Source organism: Oryx dammah, unplaced genomic scaffold (genome assembly GCF_014754425.2).
Source record: "Oryx dammah isolate SB20612 unplaced genomic scaffold, SCBI_Odam_1.1 HiC_scaffold_8, whole genome shotgun sequence".
NCBI classification, from domain to species: Eukaryota; Metazoa; Chordata; class Mammalia; order Artiodactyla; family Bovidae; genus Oryx; species Oryx dammah.
The window spans coordinates 11,994,237-12,014,254 of NW_024070192.1; the positions used below are offsets into that span (position 1 = coordinate 11,994,237).

Sequence of the window (20,018 nt, forward strand, 5' to 3'; positions counted from 1 at the left end):
GAAGGCCACGTGTCCAGAGTGCAGGTGCGGATCAGAGGTCCCACGCCTAACGGAGAAGATTCTCACGGTAGTTCTGATGCCGCCTGTCAGACTCTGCAGGCACTGCCTCCATAAGTGGAGTGGGCCTCAGCCCTGCCAGGAACGTTGGCGTGGCTCACAGAAGACCCATATACTCCCGGAGGTGAAGGGCTTGTCCAGGATTCAAAACTTAGGTCTGTCTGCCACTTCCAGCATCCTTCCTGTAGTGTAATCTGTCTTCACCCAACATCCTGAGACCTCACAAGGACTCAAGTGGTCCCTGGAACACGTCTGGCTCAGAGTGGGTGAGGGGTAAACATCTGTTGAATTAACAGTTGATGTAGGAATTGTACCTTTCCTTTCCTGTTTCATCATCATCTGGCTGGAACTCAGGTCACCGGTCCATGTCTGCTCCTGAACTTTCTGTAAGTTCTCACGGCTCTTCAAAATTCCCAGAGAAAAAGGTGACAAAAGGCAGACGGGAAATTGAAGGGATCCAATTTCTACCTTGAAATTCTGGGTTTACCTTCTCAAATGAAAAGCCAGGAAGGGGGACCTACCCTGCCAGGCAGGTCAGAGGGATCAGGTGAGCTGAAAGAAGGGTGAGTGAGAGGTTGCCTGTCCTTAGGGGGATTCAGTGCCACTGATGGAGGCCAACCCAGGAGGCCCCCAAAGCCAGGAGACAACAAGGTGTCAGCAGCTCTCTCTCCCAGACTCTAATTCCCTCAGAATCCCACAGGACCTTGTCACCTACTTTGCAGGGTTGCATGTGGTTGTCTTATCATCCTGTCTGTTCTTTAAGGGCAACGCGTGTCCCCCTGCACTGGGTGTAGCCTGAGTCTCACAATGTACTAGACCACAAAGACTTGCCCCTGAGGCCAAGAAAGAGGTCTTCTTGGACCTCTCGCATCCTCACCACCAGCTTCAGGCTCTTCTGTCCTGCTCTGCTTAGGTCTGCTCATACTTGCAGGGATTTCCACAGGCATCACTTCTTGCAAGATACCAGACACTTCATAGCATTCTCCCCACATCACACCCTTTCTCGGGCCTGTATGGCTCTGCCACACTTTCCCACCTCTGGCCTTTGGTGGTTGGAATCAAGGTTCACAGACCTGCTGGCTGAAACCCAGTGTGTTCTTCACGGGGTAGCACAAAGCTTGTTGCAAAGCTCGTCTGGATCCCTGTGCCTCCTCTGAGGCTGTGACAGGTGATTTCTTACTTTGGAACCATCTTCTGGCTTTCTCCAAACGCCAGACCAGGGCACGTGTGGGAGCAGCAAGACCCCCTCATCTTATTGGTAGACACCTGACACACAGGAGACGCTACAACAGTGAGACTGACTTTGACTTGAAGGGAACAGTCAAGGAGAAGTTTGGTCCTGGGCAGATGTGCGGTCTGTGGGACCATCTCTTCCAGGACACGTTTCGCCCAGAGGGATGGTGCCAGGGTCTCCCTGCACTGTCAATTACTCTGCCAGGTGAGGCCCATAGCCCACTCATGCTTCTACCCACCAGCATGGAGTGCCAGGGGCTCATGCCCTAGGGGCCCCTGCAGGGATTCCAGGCCTCAGGAGGGCCTTGGGCACTTGGTACATGGAGAGTGACTGGGACTCTGGAGGCCACCCTGACAGGGACGAGGGGACGTAGTCTTGCCCCTTGTGTGCGTGCGTGCTCAGTTGTGTCCGACTCTTTGTGACCCCATGGTCTGTAGCCCACCAGGCTCCTCTGTCTGTGGCGTTTTCCAAGCAAGAATACTGAAGTGGGTTGCCATTTCCTCCTCCAGGCGATCTTCCCAACCCAGGGATCGAACCCGAGTCTCCTGTGTCTCCTTCATTGGCAGGCAGATTCTTTACAACTGAGCCACCAGGGAAGCCCTAACTGCTGTAGTCTTGCCCCTTAACTGCTGTTTTTCCTGTCTCCCGTAGATTTAGAAGGCCATGTCCTTGTCCCCAGAGTGCTCTCTCTACCCACCACATTTGCACAACGCTTTGGTTCTAAGTGGGCCCAGGGGAAGGAAGTGAACCAGAGCTGAGACCTTGCAATGTGGTTCCTGGAAAACCTCTGCCCGGGGGCTCTCCTGGTCCCCTCCCCTCATCCTCCCAGTCCCCATCGCTTTGCCTGGATGCCCCCCCACCAACACCCTACAGATGCCCAGTCTTGCTCCTCTGACATACTCACTCAGGTGTGTGTGAACCTCTGGAGGCAAGGGGCCTTGTCTTCATGCTCAGTAACTGTTCATCAAACAAATGTGAGCCCTCTTGGCCTCAGAAAAGGTTCTGACCCTCAACAGCTCCTCTGATCTTGTGGGCCTCTGATGATAGATAATTTTAAGTCAACCTGACTGGGCCATGGGGTGATCAGATACTACTTCTGCGAGGGTATTTTTGTATGAAAGTAACATGTACATCAGTAGACTTCAACATTAGACCAAATTAACATTTTAATCAATAAAGCAGATTGCCCTCCTTATGTGGGTGAGCATCACTGGAGCAGTTGAAGGCCTGAATAGAAGACTGACTCTCTGCAGAGTAAGAATTGTCCATCAGCCTACTTCAGACCTCACTTGATGGCCTTCAAATCAAAATACTGGTTCTCTGTGGGTCTCCAGCCTGCCTGCTTGACTCCATAATTGTGAGCCAGTTTCTCATGATAAATCATGATATGAGCTTTGCAACATATATAAAACATGATAAACCCTGTTTTTTATATATATACATATATATATAGGCCATCTCCTACTGGTTATTCCTCTGAAGAACTCTAACACATCTTCCTAAGGGGCTTCTTCCTTATCTGCCCTTGGCCTTGCCTGGATGAGCTGGGGAGACATCTGTCTCCACCAGCCCCCACCAAACCAAAAGGTGCAGAGTGCTGAGGCTGATACCCCTCCCCGCCACAGTAGGGCCTGCCAAGACCAGCTATGGTGCCAGCTTCCAGTCCTGCCTCTAGTGACTTTCCCCAGAAGCCCTCTTGTGCTCTGCTCACTGGGAGACTCAGCCCCACCAGCCAGGCTGGCTGCCTTAGAATGTAGGGCTCTGGAAATGTGGGCGGCCAGCCTTCAATGTTATACCAGACAGCGATGGCCCTCTGGCACAGGTGGGAGCCTCCCTCCCCACGAGGGGACAAAGTTGCAAGTCCAGGCATTGGGGCTGGAAACCAATTTATTTAACCTAAAAAGTTAAGAGACAGAGCTGACAGCGTCTGTGGGTCAAGCTAGGAAAGGGAGATGATGGCGTGAGTGTTGGGGGCCTCAGAAGTCCAACCACCTGAAGAGCCTTTTTCTCAAATGTCCTTCTGGCCAAGAACCATGCACCCTTCTGCGGGATGTCAGGGACCCCCAGGTCCTTCCCACGTTGAGGAAAGAGGTGTGAGCGGGGAAAGGACAGATGCTTTCCTTGGGTGGGCCTCTGTGGTGGGGGTGGGGCCTTGACCTTTGTACTCAAGCTGAAGCCAGCTAATGCTGAGTGGGGAGGGGAAAGCCCCTCAAGCCTTCTGAGCTTTGGAGGAAGGTGGTCCCCACGTGGTTTGGGGACGGATGAATCGGGAGGCTGAGGCCAGAGAATCCTTGCTTTGGACCAGGACACACTTGGGGGACCATGGAGGTTCCCACTGGGAGGTGATGTGCCCCGTCCCTGGCTATGACTCGCAGATCCGAGTGGACCAAGCCATGGGCAGTATGGATCAACATGAGGACACCCTGTGTAGCCTGGGGCTAGATACTCCCAGTGCAAGAGCTGTGAGCCCAGGCGAAGGCGGAGAGTGGCCCACAGGCAGGCGGAACCCCTCAGTCCTTCTTGCCTGCTGGGGCCATGCTGCGGGGCAGCAGCTTGGAGTAGCCAGAAGGGGCCAGCGAGGCGCCGGGAGGGGAGTCCAGTTTCACCTTGTCCAGAATGGTTTTCTTGATGGCAGCTGGTGAGACCTTCTCCTGGTCGGCCATGGACTGCAGCTCTCTGGGAAGACAGGAGGGATGCGTCCAGGGCCCCACCTCCTTCCAAGCTCAGGGGCCCAAGAGGGAAGTGGGAGGAAGTCCATGGCTTCCAGCAGGGAGCTGCTGCGCTGTCACTCCTACCTCAGGGCCTTTGTCCCTGCAATGCCCTTTGCCAGTGACCCCTCCCCTACACTGCCATCCATCTGCCGCTCACCCCATTCAGGTCAGCTCAGGTCACCAAATCTACCAGCAGCACCTGAGACACGGAGCCCTCTCGGCCCTGAGCACGGGACATGGGCCTCATCTGCCTCCCTTGCAGGCTGGCACCCAGAGGGCAATGCTATGTTCTAGCCTCACTGTCAGACAGTGGTAGAGAAACCTGGGGGCTTGGACCGGAGGGCAGGCGGGATGCTGAGACACAGGCCTGTCCATCCCGCAGACCTGAACTTGCAACAGGGACTCTGAGCCAAGATGCCACACCTGTCTGTCCCCTGCTCTTTCAGCTTTCACTGGCTGTGCTGACGTTGTGCCAGTACCTCTCACGCATCTCTTACTCTCCCCGCAAGGCCAAGAGGAAGGTGGTATCGTCAGCCCCACAGAGATTTCCTCCTGGCCTGCCTCCCTGGCTTGGATGACCACCCGTCAAAAGGCCACAAGTGATGAAACAATGAGGAGCACAGCCTGGGCCTGGGAGGCAGCGCCTCCTCACAGCATGATGGGGGATGGTGAGGGATGCTGTACACTGCAACCCCAGGGTTCCCCGTGCCCTGCCCACTGCCAGGCCAAAGCTCGATAACCATCTGCTGAGCCAGTGACAGAGTGGGTGGGCAGTGGCTGAGGCCCACCGTGTGCGGATGCAGGAGGCCTCCACAGCCTTGATGAGCAGTGAGCGAAAGCCCCCGCTCTCCAGCACATGCAAGGCGTGGATGGTGGCTCCGCCTGGTGAGCAGACGTTGTCCTTGAGTTGGCCTGGGTGCTGTTCAGAGTCCAGTAGCATCTTGGCAGCCCCCTAAAGCCAGACAGAGGGGCTGAAGGTTGTGAGGGTACTGATCCCCCCTCCCAGCCACACCCACTGACTCTCCACCCATCCACCCCAATGCACCAGTCTTGGTCCTGGCAAGGAGTGGCCCCCACCAGAGGGTCAGGAAAAACACTAACCAGCAGAGCCTGGGCCCCGAGGCGGACTGCCAGGCGTCTTGGAAGTCCCATCTTCACGCCTCCATCAGCCAGTGCGTCCAGGGCTGTGAATGCCTGCAGGGAGAAAGCGCTTAAGCTGCTGTCCCAGGCCCAGTATCATTTTTCTCCGGGCACTGCTTAGAACAGCAACCCCAGGGAACCTCATGGCTCCCCGTGCCCTACCCAGCCCAGCCAGAGCTCTATGAACAGCTGCTGTGTGAATGACCGAGTTGGTGGGCAGTAGTTGAGAACCACTGTGTGTGTGTGGTGGGTCTGCAGTAGCTCTGCCCGCAGGAGCCCAGAGCAAGGAGGAGGGTGGAAGATGGGAGACATGCCCTGAGGTCCTGGGAACTGCCTACTTGCCCCTGCCCTTCCCCAGTTCTCACATAGGCTGGGCCACTGCCGCTGAGCCCTGTGACGGCATCAATCAGGTCCTCCTCCACCTCCGTGCAGAAGCCCACGCTGCTCATGAGCTGCTCCAGGAGCCTGCCGTCCTCCACCTGGGCGTGGGTGCCTGTGGCATACACTGTGGCCCCTTCCCGCACTACGACTGGCGTGTTGGTCATGCAGCGGATGACTTTGGGAGCTGGTTGGAACGCCGTCAGCTTCTGGAGGAGAAACCAGCTGTGTGTCCATCCCGGCCCCTTGCCCTGCGGGCTGTGCTGGATGTCGGTGTGAATGTGCTCACCCAACTCACCCAACCGAACACTTCCTGAGCTCTACGGGCTGCACCAATGCACCCACTTCACAGGTGGGGGACCCCAGGTGTGGAGCAGGCCCGGACTCCTGAGCCCTCTGCAGCGCACACATCTGCCCCATCTCCAAACCCTCGAGCCAGCCTCGAGCCGCAGTGCCCACCTTCTCGATGGAGCTGATGGTGACACCGGCTGCACAGGACACCACGATGTGCCGAGCCTCAATGTCCGCGGCGATCTCATCCAGGATGAAGGGGATGATGTGTGGCTTCACGGCCAGGAAGAGCACGTCGCTGTGTTGCACGGTCTCCTTGTTGTGGTGCGTGAGGTTCACCCCCATCTTCTGCAGGGAGCGCCCAGGCAGGCTCAGCCTGTGATTCGTGGCTGGCTGACCCCCGCAGGGTCCCCCCCAGGCCAAAAGCCCCTCACGTAGCCCCTCATCATAGAGGATTCTGGGAATGTCGGCATGGCAGGGCTAGCGGCTCAGGGCATGGGGTGCTGACATTCTCTGCCACTCCCACCCCAAGGTGGAGGAGGCATTCTGCTCTGAAAGGTAACTCTTTTGTGGATGGAAAAGGGAAACTGCCCGCAGTCTGGGCCACCTGGGTCTGTAGCCCCTAGACCACTGCCCTGTGCGCTGCAGGTGTGAGTAGTGCTGTAGATAGTGGTCTTCAGCTGGGAACCTGCCACCCTGGAGAGCACCCTTGGAGCTCTCACTCAGCTATGGCAAACTGAAGCTGCGTTCAGCCCTTGGATTTCAGTCCTGGCCCCCACACTGTGACTGTGACCCCTGTGGGGGCTCCACCCAGGGAACCGCATTCCTGACCAGCATCCTTTCCCCACCAGCTGCACATGTGCCCGATGAAGGTCCCAAGAGCCCAGAGAGGGAAGCCATCTGCAGTCCGAGAGGCAGAGTCTTTATGATAGTCTTGCCCAGGGACCCTCTTCTCATTGGTATGGGGGACTGCAGCATGGTGCCGCCCACTGGGGCCCCTACTCCTAGTCTTCCAGGGTCAAGGGTATCACTGGCTTCCACAAATACTGACCAACCTCCGGAGGGATAGCCGCCCAGTCACCCTCCAATCCTGCACCTACCCTGAGGGCAGAAACGGTGGCCATGTCCATGTCTGGAGAACTGGCCATTATCTTGTGGGCAGCCACAACACCTGCAGGAGACAAGAGTCCCTCCCTCAAGGCCAGGTCTGGCATCCCTCCCCCACATTCCCAGGAAGAACAGAACCACGCCCCCCCCCCCCCCCAGGGTAAAACAGCAATCACCGCCTTACTCCCAAGGCTACCGTTTCCCACAGGGCTCAAATGAGGCATGTTATCCCGACTCCCTCTTCACCTCTCAGCCTGGGGAAGGGTAACCGGCCCACCCTCTTACGTTTGTCCTTTCCTGGCCGTAGAGCCTACCTGCTGCTGTGAAGCCCTTAGCCAGGGCAAAGGCCAACTGGCCAGCGCCGATGAAGCCCACGCTCATGGTGTCTGGAGGTCTGCGCCCACCGCCCTCTCAGCTGGCACTGGCTCTGCAAGAACAAGGCGGGACGATGGGGCAGAATCCAGCCCAAGAAGTTAGGCAGACAGTGCCAGCTCTGGCCACTCCACCGCCAACGGGAGTCCCCCGCCCCCGCCCTATCTCAGCCAGTCTAACTCCCCTACGCCGGTGCCCCGCCCACCGCGGCTTCCCGATCGGTTCCCGAGGGTCCCGGACACAGGGAGCAGGGAGAGGCGCGCCCGCCTCCGGAAGAGGTCGGCAGCTGTTTGGGGTGGGGAGACGAATCATCTGCGCCCCGACGCACCCACGCCCGAATCCCCTCCTCATGCCCACACCTCCCCAGGTCCGAGCCCCCTCCAGGCCGAAGGCGAGGGCACGGACCCACATTTCCCTCCCGGAGTATCACCACCGGCCCAAGCCCGACTTCAGCCTGGCCCCCGATAACCCAGTTACCCTGTACGTGTCGCCCCCAGTCTGCAGCGCCGCGCCCGCCACGCGGCACCCACTCCCGGGGGCCCCACCTCCGACGCCCCAGCCAATCCGCGGTGCGGCCGCCTTGGAGCCGACCAATCCAGGGGCGCGGGAGGTGCCGAGGGGCCGTTGCATCATCCGCTAGCCCGGGCCCCCCCCCCGGCCCCCCCCCGCCCCCGCCCCCTACACCCAGTCGCCCCTGCGCTCGAGAGCCCGCATCCCGCTACCCCCAGCCGGGGCTCTGGACCTTTACCCACCCGAACCCGGACCGCGCTTGGGGACCAAGAGCGGCGGGGGAGGGGCGACAGGAGCCGGATTCTCAAAGAGCGGCCCTGGGCTTCGGCTCCCCTCGTGGGGCCCTGTAGTTTGAACACGGACGCGGCTCTCGCTCGCTGTGAATCCAGACATGTTATTAACTTGATCATCGAGTATGGAAGAGTACAACTAGCTAGGATTTTTTTCCTTTCTTTCTTGTAATGCTTTTTTAAAAAATTACTTGCTACGCTTCTTGCTTTATTTTCGGGAAGCGGGGATTGAAAACAATTTGTCAAATAGCATTTAAGGTATAACACTATTTTGATACTGTATTTTGTCACTGAAATTTTTTTTTTTTTAATTGTATCCGGAGGTGTGGAAACTGGAGAGACAGCCCCGGGCTTTCTCAGAATCTAAAAACTGGGAGGCACCTGGGAAGTCCAGGTCCCTCTCCCTGCGATCTGTACCCCTTCCTTCCTCACTACAGTTTCCCCTCTGTTAGTCTCAGGCTCAGGTGCCCTTTTAAAACTACATGGCTCTGGGGGTCACTGGCCTATGACCATCGTGACCCTTCCCAAACAGGCTCTCAGGGTGGGTAGTGGTCAACCAGTAGATAGAGGAAGATGACCTCCTAATGGCCCAAGTTCCCACAGAGCACCCCATGTCTCTTGACATCTTGTCTGCCGGGTCTGTGAAATCTTTCGGCCCTGGATTCTCAAAAGATCTCTAGTTGTCTTTGTGAAGGACATGCTCAGGGCTCATTTGAACTGAGCTTGCTTTTGGGGTTCAGAATAGTCTGGAGTCCCAGTCAGTAGCAAAGTTAAAAGCAAAAGTAAGAAGCGATCCTTGTTGACAACCCATCCCCTACCAGGGGAGGTTTGGTTCTGTATCTTAAATGATGACAAGCTGTTCTGAAATGTAATTTCAATGTATTTGGGTGTTTGTGCCCCAGAAAGCAGGGCTGTGAGTTCTTGACATAATAATGACCAACACTGACACCACCAGACCACTGTGCAGTGAGCTTGTGTACACAGCAGATGTTCAGGCCTCCTTGTGTTTATCGTGGCGTTCAGTCCTCACCCTCTGAGGGAGGAGCTGTTGTAAGTTCTGGTCCAAAATGGATTGCTCAGGGAGTGGCCCAGGCTCAAATGCATAGATGCAAAGCCGGGGATCCTACCATGTTTTGACTGTATGTTATTAGAGAGGGAGCCTCCCAGGTGGCTCAGTGGGTAAAGAATGTGCCTGCAATGCAAGCGACCCAGGTTCGATCCTGGGTATGGAAGATCCCCAGGAGGAAAGCATGGCAACCCCCTCCAGTATTCTTGCCTGGAGAATTCTATGGCTAGAGGAGCCACGTGACTGAAATGACTTAGCATTCACGCACGCATGTATCATCAGAGAACAGAGTCTGTCCTTTAAAAAGTATTGTTTTTCAGGTGACAACAACAAATAACTCCTTCCTCCAAAAAGAAAGAGTCCTCTGATCCAAGGAGTGAATATCATGAGGACATTCCCCAGTGCAGCCTCCTGGGAGACAGAGGACATCTGCTACGCTTATCTTGAGCCCTGGAACCCCTCTCCTCCTCTGTCTCCCGGCTCAGGACCTTTGAAATTTAGAGTGGATGGAGCTTTGGGAGCAGAAGATCACAGGGCAGTGAACAAACTGGGGACGTGTGACAGATAACTCATTTCAGAAACTGGGTTAGAAAAGGAAGGAAAACTGTTAAAGGCCTCCCTGTGGGCTGGGAAGGGTGTGGCCTGTAGGCGCCTTTGTCACCTAGCAACATGCTCCCAACTCCCACCCTCCTTAGTCAGCAGGGCCGCCAGGACACCTCGGGACACAGGGGTTCCTGCCCCCTCCTGGATCTGCTGCTGAACTCGGGCCTCTGCAGGTGAAGGGCCCCTGTGCGTGTGCCCTCCCCGGTGGGCAGACAGGCCATGTCTCTCTCACTGTGCATGGTGCCAGCACAGGGAGCCCTCGGACCCTGTGCCTAAAAGCTGCTTGGGCTCTGCTACCCTGAGTGTAGTGGCCCCTCTGCCCACTGCCATGCCCGGGACCCCTGGAAACCCCAGTGGTGGTGATGAGTGCTGAGAACTCCCCACCCCCATCTTCCCCTTGTTGTCACCCACTACTTCTTGAGGAAGCTGCCCCCCACCACCCAGTATCCCAGCAACCCCCTCCCCGCCCACGGCTGCCTCCTTCCTCAGCCAGGTCTAGTCTAGGCTCTTCTCTGGGAACATTCTGGCAGATGGCCCAGGAGGTGTAGGTGGCCACCACCCACTCTGGCCACCACCCCCTTAGCAGAAACTACTCAGTGCAAATCAGCGTTGGTGTTTATTTCCTGCTCAAGGCCCTGGGCCAGGCTATGGGCTGAGCAGCTACTGTGCTTGGGCAGCTAGTGGTCTGCTCCAAGCTGGCCCAGTCTGGGCTATTGAGTGGGAGAAGCTGGCTGGAGTGTGAAGAGCAGTGGCCCCAGCAGGCCCTGGTGGTCAGCTACCAGGCAAAGGAACTCTTGAGCGGAGGTCGTTGGTCTGTGAGCACCAGGGGGTGTTTGGTACCCAGGTTCGTGTCTCAGTGGCCGCCCCAAGCTGGTCCTCCTCTGGATCAGGGCTGCCCCAGGCCAGGCTCCCCGGGTCCTTGGCAGGTACGGCAGAAGCTGCTACATTGGGGTAGACGCTGGGGGCTCAGTGGCGACTCCCTGGTGGGCGAGAACCCAGTGTCTTCCTAGCGTGCTGTGCCCTTAGCAGTGTTGCTGGCGGCTATGGGCCCCTCCAAGCCTGCGCTGTCTCTAGCTTGCTGAGGCTGCCCTATGCGACCACTCTAGAGTCCTTGTTGGGCTTCCGAGGCTGTGGCCACCAGAGGTGGGCAAGGCAGGGTCCTAGTTCCCGCCTCCTTCTCCTCATGCGGGCACAGATATCCCAGCAGGAAGGCATCTGCCTGGATCTTTCCAGGGTTCCAGAAACTGCCCCTCCTCAAGGCCAGAGGAAGCACTGGCTTCCCACATCCCTCTGCTGACCTGGCTCTGGCACTCTCCTGGGTTCCCTTCTGACCCCTTCCCACACCTCTGGGAATTGTCACTTTTCAACTCTACTTAGGTGACTCAACCTAGATGTGGTCTCCAGACACTGATGGCTTTTGGGCCAACTTTGTAATCCTGGTCTCAAGGTTCCCATCTGCACGGTGGGTCACAAGAGTGCCTGCTTCAAAGGGTTCTCATGTGTTATAGGGGCCAGCACTAAGGGAGGGCGTGCCAGGAAATGGAGAGAGATGGAAAGAGCGAGAGACAGAGACAGAGAGATAGAAAGACAGAGAGATAGAGCGGGAGTTGCCTGGCAAGACTCCTCCCCCGTGACCTGTTCATGGCCTCCTGCCCTCCCTGCCTCTCTGCCCCTTCTCTGTACCTCCCTGAGCTGCACCGCTGAGCACTGCCAGAAGCTGAGGCATGGCTCTCTCGGCCGCCTCCCTCCAATTCGTCCTCACGGGTATGGGTTCACCTGGGTCCTCTCGTGATGCCTGAGCCTCTGGAGAGCAGAGGTGGGTGGGCTGCTGCCACCTGTTATGCTAGAAGGTGGGCACGAAGCGGATCCTCTGGGAGTAGGCCAGGTCGGCGACGTAGAAGAGCAGGTTGACGTAAGTGAAGATGGCCACCACCAGCTGGCTGTCCCAGGGGCAGCTGCCCCTTGGGCAGTCGGGAGGCCGCCCAGGCTCACCGTACTTGGGGTCGAAGCAGAAGACAGGCCAGATCACTGCAGCGCTGAGGTAGAGGAGCACGGCCAGGAAGGTGTACACCACCACCACACGGTCGAAGGGGCAGCCCAGGCCCCCTGTGTGACCCAGCACACTCAGGACCACCACCGCCACTGTGGCCAGGAAGCAAAGGCTGTAGACGGCCACACACCATTGGGTGGCCACGTAGCGCCCATAGCGGCTATCATGGACCAGCGCCCCAAATATGATGCAGGCCACGAAGGCCTGGACGATCTTGAGGAGGCCTGACACTGTGGCCATGTAGCTGGCCACCTGGCCTGGTCGGGCCCGGGTCAGGGCCACCTCCGTAGCGTAGGCCAGGAAGAGGAGCCCGGCGAAGACGCTGGCTGCCAGGCGGAAGTTCCTGACCGTGCAGCCCTCAGGCTCGGGCGGACACTCCAGCCGACTGAAGTACAGTGGGTAGATGACCGCTGCCGTAGCGGATAGCAGCGTCGCGAGCATGGCGAAGGCCGCCGTGAAGTTTCCCCAGGACAGGTGCAGACAGCCGTGTAGCCGGGTGAACTCGCAGGCCACCACCAGGACGGAGAGCGCGAAGCAGAAGCCCCAGGCTGCCACGCAGAAGGTGCCCTGGACGCCTGAGAAGCCGCCCCGGTGGGCCACCAGGCTGAAGGTGGTGCAGCCGAAGATCAGCTGCAGCACGCGGGCCGTGCCCACGGGAGACGTCACGGCACCCAGGTGCAGGTAGCCGCCCCCGGGGGGCTCCATAGTGCTGCCCATGTGGCCGGCCGCGTCCTCGCCTCACACAGTGCCTGGAAACCCTGGGGTGTCTCTCAGCTCCGTCTCCTGCGGCAGTGGCAGGTGCCGGCAGCCTGCAGTGGCGGTGACGGTGACGCCGCTGGTGACATTGCGGCAGAGCAGCCTCTCTGCCGCCTGTGTGTGTGTGTGTGGGGGGGGGTGCCGAGGCCCCCCCCCCAGCGCTATAAATAGGCGACCGGGATCAGAGCCCCGGAATAGCAGCCTGAGTGCCTGTCCCCATCCCAGAGCGACATCTGACCCTTGCGTCCTGCCAAGCCGCAGCCATTAACCCCTTGCCCGCTGGGCCTCTGAAGCACCTGCTTCTGTCTGTCAGTCAGCTCCGCTGCCCGGGCGGGGGGGAGAGCAGAGGGGACCGGGCGCCCCAGCTCCAACAGCGGCAATGCTGGGGGAGGGGCAAGAGAGAAGAGGGCAGCAGCCACTCTGAGGCAGCGATCTATCTGGGAGGCCCACGGGGCTTGGTTCAGAGCTGAGATGGTGTCAGGACCCCATTGTCCCCGCCCCTCAGCCAGCACTCAGCTCTGATTCCTGGGAGGTGGCGGGGAAGGGGCCCACCGTCATTCTCTTCACCCTGACCTGGGGGCTGAGTTTTAGCTTTTATTTGTGGGGATTATAATGGAACTTTTTACTTGGTCCTCCTAGTCATGTAAACTAGGAAAAACTAAACTCTCCCATTTTTAGCCTAAAATATTAACACTAGGGACTTCCTTGGTGGTCCAGGGGCTAAGACTCTGTGGGCTCCTCAATGTAGGGGCCCGGGTTTGATCCCTGGTTGGGTAACTAGATCCCACACACCACTGCCAAGGGTTTGCGTGCCACAGCTAAAGATCCTGCATGCCGCAACCAGACCTAGGGCAGCGCAGCCAAATAAATAAGTATTAAAATAAAATATTAAAAATATATGAAATGTTTTTGAAAAGGAAAAAAAAAAAGTTAACCGTGAAAGTAGGTTTTGTCCAGGCCCAATCAACACATGAAAAGTGTAATTAATTCGCCTACTATTCTATCACCTGGGTTCAGTTGCCTGAATATTGACTTTCTATTAGGTATTATAAGTTACCTAGAGATGATTCAAAGTATTGAGGAGAGGAGTTACCTGGTGTTCAACTGATTAGAACTTGGCACTTCCACTCTCGTGTCCCTGGGTTGAGTCCCTGGTTGGGGAATTAAATCCTGAAAGCCACAAGGTATGGCCAATAAATAAATAAATAATAATAAAATAAAGTGTACGAGAGGAAGTGCATAATATTATAACATTTTATACAGGGACATGGGTATCCATGGATTTTAGTATCCTGGTGGTGGGACTGGGGGTGGTCCTAGAACCTATCCCTTCTGACACAGAGAGACAATTATAAGTACAGTCTTATGTGTATTTCCCCCAACTTTCCATTTAGAAAAGTTTCAGATTTACAGACGAGTCTCAAAATAGCACAATGAACACTCATATGTCTTTCACCCAGATTCAAGAATTATTAATATCTTGCCCTGTTCATGCTGTTTCTCCAGACCTCCATTAATAATTAATAATAACATTAATTCTGGCAAAGTGACAATTCTCCACTAGATACTTCCATGGACACCTAAGAGTGAGGCCATTCTCCTGCAGAACCTGAACTCAGTGGCCACACTTGGGAAACTGAAGAATAATCACCTAATGCACAGTCATGGGCTTCCCTGGTGGCTCAGTGGTAAAGAATCCGCCTGCAATGCGGGAGACCTGGGCTCGATCCCTGGGTTGGGAAGATCCCCTGGAGGAGGAAATGGCAACCCACTCCAGTATTCTTGCCTGGAGAGTCCCCAAGGACAGAGGAGCCTGATGGGCTACAGTCCATGAGGTCGTGAAGAGTTGAACATGACTGAGCGACTAAGCACATAATACACGTGTTTTCAGTTTCCCCACCTGTCCTGAAAATACACCTTATAGCATTTAAAGTTTTTGTGCCAGGATTTAATTGGAATTATACATTGCATTTGGCTGTCATGTTTCTCACTTTCCTTTATTCTAGAATAGTCTCTCTTTTTTAAATATATATTTCATAACACTGATTTTTAAAAAATGTCCCAGCTGGCAGCTTTATTGGTGGTCTTTCAGTGTGTTCTGTCTGTTTGCTCATGTTTAGATCCTGGCTAAATGCCCTTGGCAGGAAAACCATGTGAGAGATGTTACCTGTCTGGAGAATCACAATGGCTGTATGTCCAGAGTAAGAAGTTTGACCATCTGGTTGGGGTGGTGTCCATGTCTCGTGCCCCGGTGATTCTCCCAGGCATCCTGGCATCCCTTTATGCTTCTTATGGGCAATGTTCTCCATGAACACACACCCCCTTTAAAAGCTGAATTGTGCTGGTCATCCAACAACGTGATTGTTGGCAATATTTCCAGAGCAGTTAACATGATTGTAAACACAGGATTCCTGTTGCTGTTTGGGGGCTTTGCAGGCTCTCTGAGACACTGTCTAGACACTGCAGTGGAGCAGAGTGGGCAGTGAGGTCTCACCAGGCAAACTTTTTATGGAGCCCCTTAGGAAGGATAACCCACCTCCTCTCTCCAGGCATCCACAGCTCCAGGGTGCTCCTGACCCTGGACAAGGGAATGAGGGGAGCACAGGGCCTTAGGCTTTAGGGGTACAGACAAGCTGGTTCCAGACCCTTCTACCCCCTGATCAGAGAAACCTGGAAGGAAGTCTTGCACAGAGTGGATGGTTTAGTTTATCTTAAGCAGACATGTGCCAACTTCAGCCCAAGTTCATAGCTCAGCGAATCCTAACAGTGAATATGCCCACATTTCTCAACCACACAAACCGTCCTTGGGGCATCAGCCTTGCAGTGCTCTTGGCCCCTGCTTCCATTCCCTTCATACCCCCAACCAAAGGGGTTCCGGTTGTAGCACCTGAAGCCTTGGGCACTTTGGGGTGTCCCCAGGTGCTCAGGGATACCAGCACACCTGTGCAGGTAGGAGGCAGCCTCTCAGGCGCTCTGTGGCCGGCGTGGCAGGTGAGACAGGCACCTGACTGGCCTTCTCCACTGGAAGTTGGTCCCCTTCCTCAAAATCAGACACTGCCCTGTGTCACCATCTTCTGGCACAACGAAGCCTGGAAATCAAATTGCAAAATGGGTTGACAAATGCTAGGCAGAGGCGAGGCACAACAACATGACCATCCTGGGAAGCCTGGCCGAGAAGCTCCCCTGAAAGTGGTTGGGGCCACCAGGTTCTGAGTGAGGGTATGGAGCCCAGGTGAAGTGGCATCCTGGGACTCGTGTCCGTGGCTGTCCGGCAGTGCCCAGAAATGCCAACGAGCCCTCCACCTGGCCCCACTCGAAGTCCAATTGGCCCTTCGGAGCCTTTCATCTGGGCCTAACCGGGTGAGAGCTGTGGCTGGTGTGGCTGGCCTGCAGGCCTGAACATGTCAGTGGGTGCTGTCCTGGGGATGGGGGTCAGTGTGTGGGTGTGGAGGGGGAGACTTCAGTGAGGGAATCTCAGATGCTAGTCAAGCCAAAGTCAGTACCATATGTTGGAACTCTCTGGGAAGCAAGGTGCCCACCTTTGGCATCCTTACTTTCCTTCTCCATGTGAGGAAACTGAGCTGCTTGGCCTGAGCTGCCCAGCTTCCAGCAGCCACCTTGTGCTTGCATGGGTATGCCTAGAACTGCAATCAGCCATCTGGCTTGGGCCTGCCAGGGAGCTATGTCCAGACTTGAGTCCTCTCCTGGGCCCAGCTTTTCCTGACCCACTTAAGTGACTGCTGTGCCCACGTGTGGGCTTCCCAGGTGAACAGCAAGGTCCTACTGTATAGCACAGGGGACTATATTCAATGTCCTGTAATAAACCATAATGGAAAAAGAAAACGGAAAAAGAATACATACATACAGTCATCAAGACAGTATGGTACTGGCACAAAAACAGAAATACAGACCAATGGAACAAGACAGAAAGCTCAGAGGTAAAGCCCACGCACCTATAGGCACCTTATCTTTGACAAAGACGGCAAGAATATACAATGGAGAAAGGACGGTCTCGTCAATAAGTGGTGCTGGGAAAACTGAACAGTTATGCGTAAAAGAATGAAATTAGAACACTTCTTATCACCATACACAAAAATAAACTCAAAATGGATTAAAGACCAGAAACTATAAAACTCTTAGAAGAAAACATAGGCAGAACACTGTATGACATAAATCACAGCAAGATCCTCTATCACTTACCTCCTAGAGCAATGGAAATAAAAACAAAAGCAAGCAAATGGGACCTAATTAAACTTGAAAGCTTTTGCACAGCAAAGGAAACTATAAACAAGGTGAAAAGACAGCCCTCAGAATGGGAGGAAATAATATCACATGACACAACTGAGGAAGGATTAATCTCCAAAATATACAAGCAGCTCATGCAGCTCTGTACCGAAAAACAAACAACCCAATCAAAAAGTGGGCAGAAGGGGCTTCCCTGGTGGCTCAGTGGTAAAGAATCTGTCTGCCAATGCAAGAGACAGATTCGATCCCTGATCTGGGAGGATTCCACATGCCGCAGAGCAATTAAGGTTGTGCACCACAACTATTGAACCTGTGCTCTAGAGCCCACATGCCCTAGAGCCCATACTCCACAAGAGAAACCACAGCAATGAGAAGCCCGTGCAGTGCAACTAGAGAGTAGCCCCCACCTGCTGCAACTAAAGAGAAGCCGTGCAGAAACAAGACTCAGCACAGCCAAAAATAAACAAATAAAAAAAATTTTTAAGTGGCCAAAGACCTAAACAGACATTTCTCCTGAGAAGACATACAGATGGCTAATAAACACTTGAAAAGATGGTCAACCTCGCTCATTATTAGAGACATGCAAATCAAAACTACGATGAGGTATCACCTCATACCAGTCAGAATGACCATCATCAAAAAATCTACAAACAATAAATGCTGGAGAGAGTGTGGAGAAAAGGGAACCCTCTTGCACTGTTGGTGGAAATGCAAATTGATATAGCCACCACAGAGAACGGTATAGAGATTCCTTAAAAATACTGGGAATAAAGCTACCATATGACCCAACAATCCTGCTACTGGGCCTATACCTTCAGGAAACGATAACTGAAAAAGATACGTACCCCAGTGTTCATCACAGCTATGACATGGAAGCAACCTAGATATCCACTGAAAGAGAAGTGGATAAAGAAGCAACGGTACATATACAAAGTGCAATATCACTCAGCCACAAAAAGGAACGCATTTGACTCAGTTCTGATAAGATGGATGAACCTAGAGCCTATTATACAGAGTGACGTACGTCAGGAAGAGAAAGACAGATAACGTATATTAATGCATATGTATGGAATCTGGAAAGGTGGTATTGAGGAACCCTTCTGTAGAGCAGCAATGGAGACACAGACATAGAGGACAGAGTTACGAAGGAAGGGGAAAGGAAAAGGTGGGACAAATTGAAAGAGTAGCTTTCAAATGTGTACATAACCATATATAAAATTAGACAGCCAGTGGAAATTTGCCGTATGATGCAGGGAGCTCAAATCTGGAGCTCTGTGACAACCTAGAGGGGTGGGAGCGTGTGTGAGGTGGGAGGGAGGTTCAGAAGGGAGGGGACATACATATACCTATGGCTGATTCATGTTGGTATATAGTAGAACCCAATAGAGTGTTTTAAGCAATTATCCTTAAATTAAAAGTAAATTAAAAAGGAATACATACGTATATGTATAACCGAATCACTTAACTATACAGCAGAAACTAACACAACATTGTAAATCAACTATATTTCAATTAAAAAAATGTATCAGCTCCTTTTCTGAAAGAGGCCTTGAGAATCTGAGAACAAATCACAGCAAAGTCATCTTTCTTTGCTTTGCCAGTCGGGTTCTGCCCATCCATGAGTCCCCGGGGGATCTCTGGGCCCCACCGTGGTCAAGGGAAGCGCTTCATGGCTGGACCCCTGGTGAGGATCCCTGGACCCTGCCATGGGCCATGCTTCTGGGTCTAGACACCGACTCCCAGCTGGTTGGCCACTGGGCTGCTTGGCGACAATGTCTTCTGCTTTTGAGCTTTTGCTAATGTGTCACAATTACAGAAACACAGTGATTCTGGATTGACAGCTTCTCATACTATGGAAATGGCAACAAAATTTTAAGTGAGTTTGGCTGGAAATCACCTAAAGTTCAACAGTAGGGACTGGTGAGTAGACTAAGGAACATCCGTGCGAGGTACACTCAGGCTGCCTTGAGGTCACCTTGTAGAACAGCAGAGTGATGAGGCAGATCACAGGGGCAGTGCGGGAGACTAAAGGACCCCTGGCACATCTGCATCCGAAGATAGAAAGGCTGGGTAAATGCCTGAGGATGCCCTGCCATCACCTCCAAGGTGTGGAGCAGCGGGTGCTTCTGCTCTTTGGATTTTCAGTATTTTCCCAGTTTTAAACGAAATAGCTATTACTTCCTAAACCAGGAAAAGAAAATAATTTTAAAAAATAAATGAAGTACATTTTGCTACAGTTCTAAACATCGTTAGGTTTGCATTCTTGTATAAATTTAAAAAAGCTTCTTTAAATTTTTTTTAAATAAATAAAAAATAAAATAAAGAACTTCCCTGGAGGTCCAGTGGTTAAGACTGCACTTCCACTGCGGGGGCCATGGGTTCAAGCCCTGGTCAGGGAACTAAGACCCCAGGTGCCACACAGTGTGGCCAAAAAAAACACTTGCTTTTACAAAATTTTAAAATAGACTTTATTTTCTAGAACAACAGTAGACACACAGAAGAAATTGACCTGAAGAGCTCCTATATTCCTCACATCCAGTGTGTTCTATTGGAAACATCTTTCGGAACATTTGTTACAATTAATGAGACATTGGCATATCATATCAACACATTATTATTAGCATTTATTCAGGCTTCCTCAGGTTTAGCCTCATGCCCTCCGGCTGCTCCAGGACCTGTCCTGACCTCACATGAGGAGTAGTTGTCACGTTCCTTCAGCTGCTTTTGGCCAGGAGGGTCTCTCAGACTTTCTTGGTTTGAATGACCCCGACGGTTTGGAGGAGGGCTGGGCAGTGATGCACAACTGTCCCTCTGCTGGCCTGTCTGATGTTTTTCTCGTTATTAGTCTGGGCTTGTGGGTTTGGAGAGGAAGACCACAGGGGGGAAGTGCCCTTCTCATCACGTCCCATCAGGGCTGTGCTCTCAACTTGACTCCTCACCTTTTGCCCTTGATCACTTGGCTGAGGTGTGTCTTTCAGGTGTCACCTCGGAGGAGTTCCTCTTTCTTTCTCCCCCTTCCCATCCTGTTCTCTCTGGGGAGGGGACCCACACTTGTGGCCCACACTTAAGGGGAGTGTATTCTCCCCCTCCTTGAGGGGACAGTATCGACATAAATTATTTGGAATGCTGCAAAGAGGTTGGTCTTTTCTCCCCCACTTAACTTTCTTCAATTATTTACTTACATCAGGATCGACTTGAGGACATTCAT

General features: G+C 53.8%; 2 protein-coding genes across 4 annotated transcripts; both read right to left on the reverse strand.

The window, feature by feature from the left end:
* Window positions 1-3,160: 3,160 nt before the first annotated feature.
* Window positions 3,161-7,840, reverse strand: PYCR1 (pyrroline-5-carboxylate reductase 1). Of its 3 annotated transcripts, none has more exons than XM_040244854.1 (8): window positions 7,768-7,840; window positions 7,233-7,345; window positions 6,912-6,982; window positions 5,980-6,159; window positions 5,508-5,729; window positions 5,104-5,196; window positions 4,791-4,954; window positions 3,161-3,967 (listed from the first exon to the last, which is right to left on the reverse strand). In XM_040244854.1, exons 2-8 carry the CDS (start codon window positions 7,297-7,299, stop codon window positions 3,802-3,804), a joined length of 963 nt encoding a protein of 320 aa, XP_040100788.1. In that variant the 5' UTR covers window positions 7,300-7,345; window positions 7,768-7,840; the 3' UTR covers window positions 3,161-3,801. The 3 variants fall into 3 exon arrangements, with proteins under 3 accessions (XP_040100788.1, XP_040100790.1, XP_040100789.1); XM_040244856.1 differs by lacking the exon at window positions 7,768-7,840 and adding an exon at window positions 7,496-7,734; XM_040244855.1 differs by lacking the exon at window positions 7,768-7,840 and having other exon boundaries at window positions 7,233-7,493.
* A 435-nt stretch (window positions 7,841-8,275) lies between these two features.
* Window positions 8,276-15,687, reverse strand: MYADML2 (myeloid associated differentiation marker like 2). Its single transcript, XM_040244857.1, has one exon. The coding sequence runs from the start codon at window positions 12,524-12,526 to the stop codon at window positions 11,603-11,605; it is 924 nt and encodes a 307-aa protein (XP_040100791.1). The 5' UTR covers window positions 12,527-15,687; the 3' UTR covers window positions 8,276-11,602.
* Window positions 15,688-20,018: the final 4,331 nt, after the last annotated feature.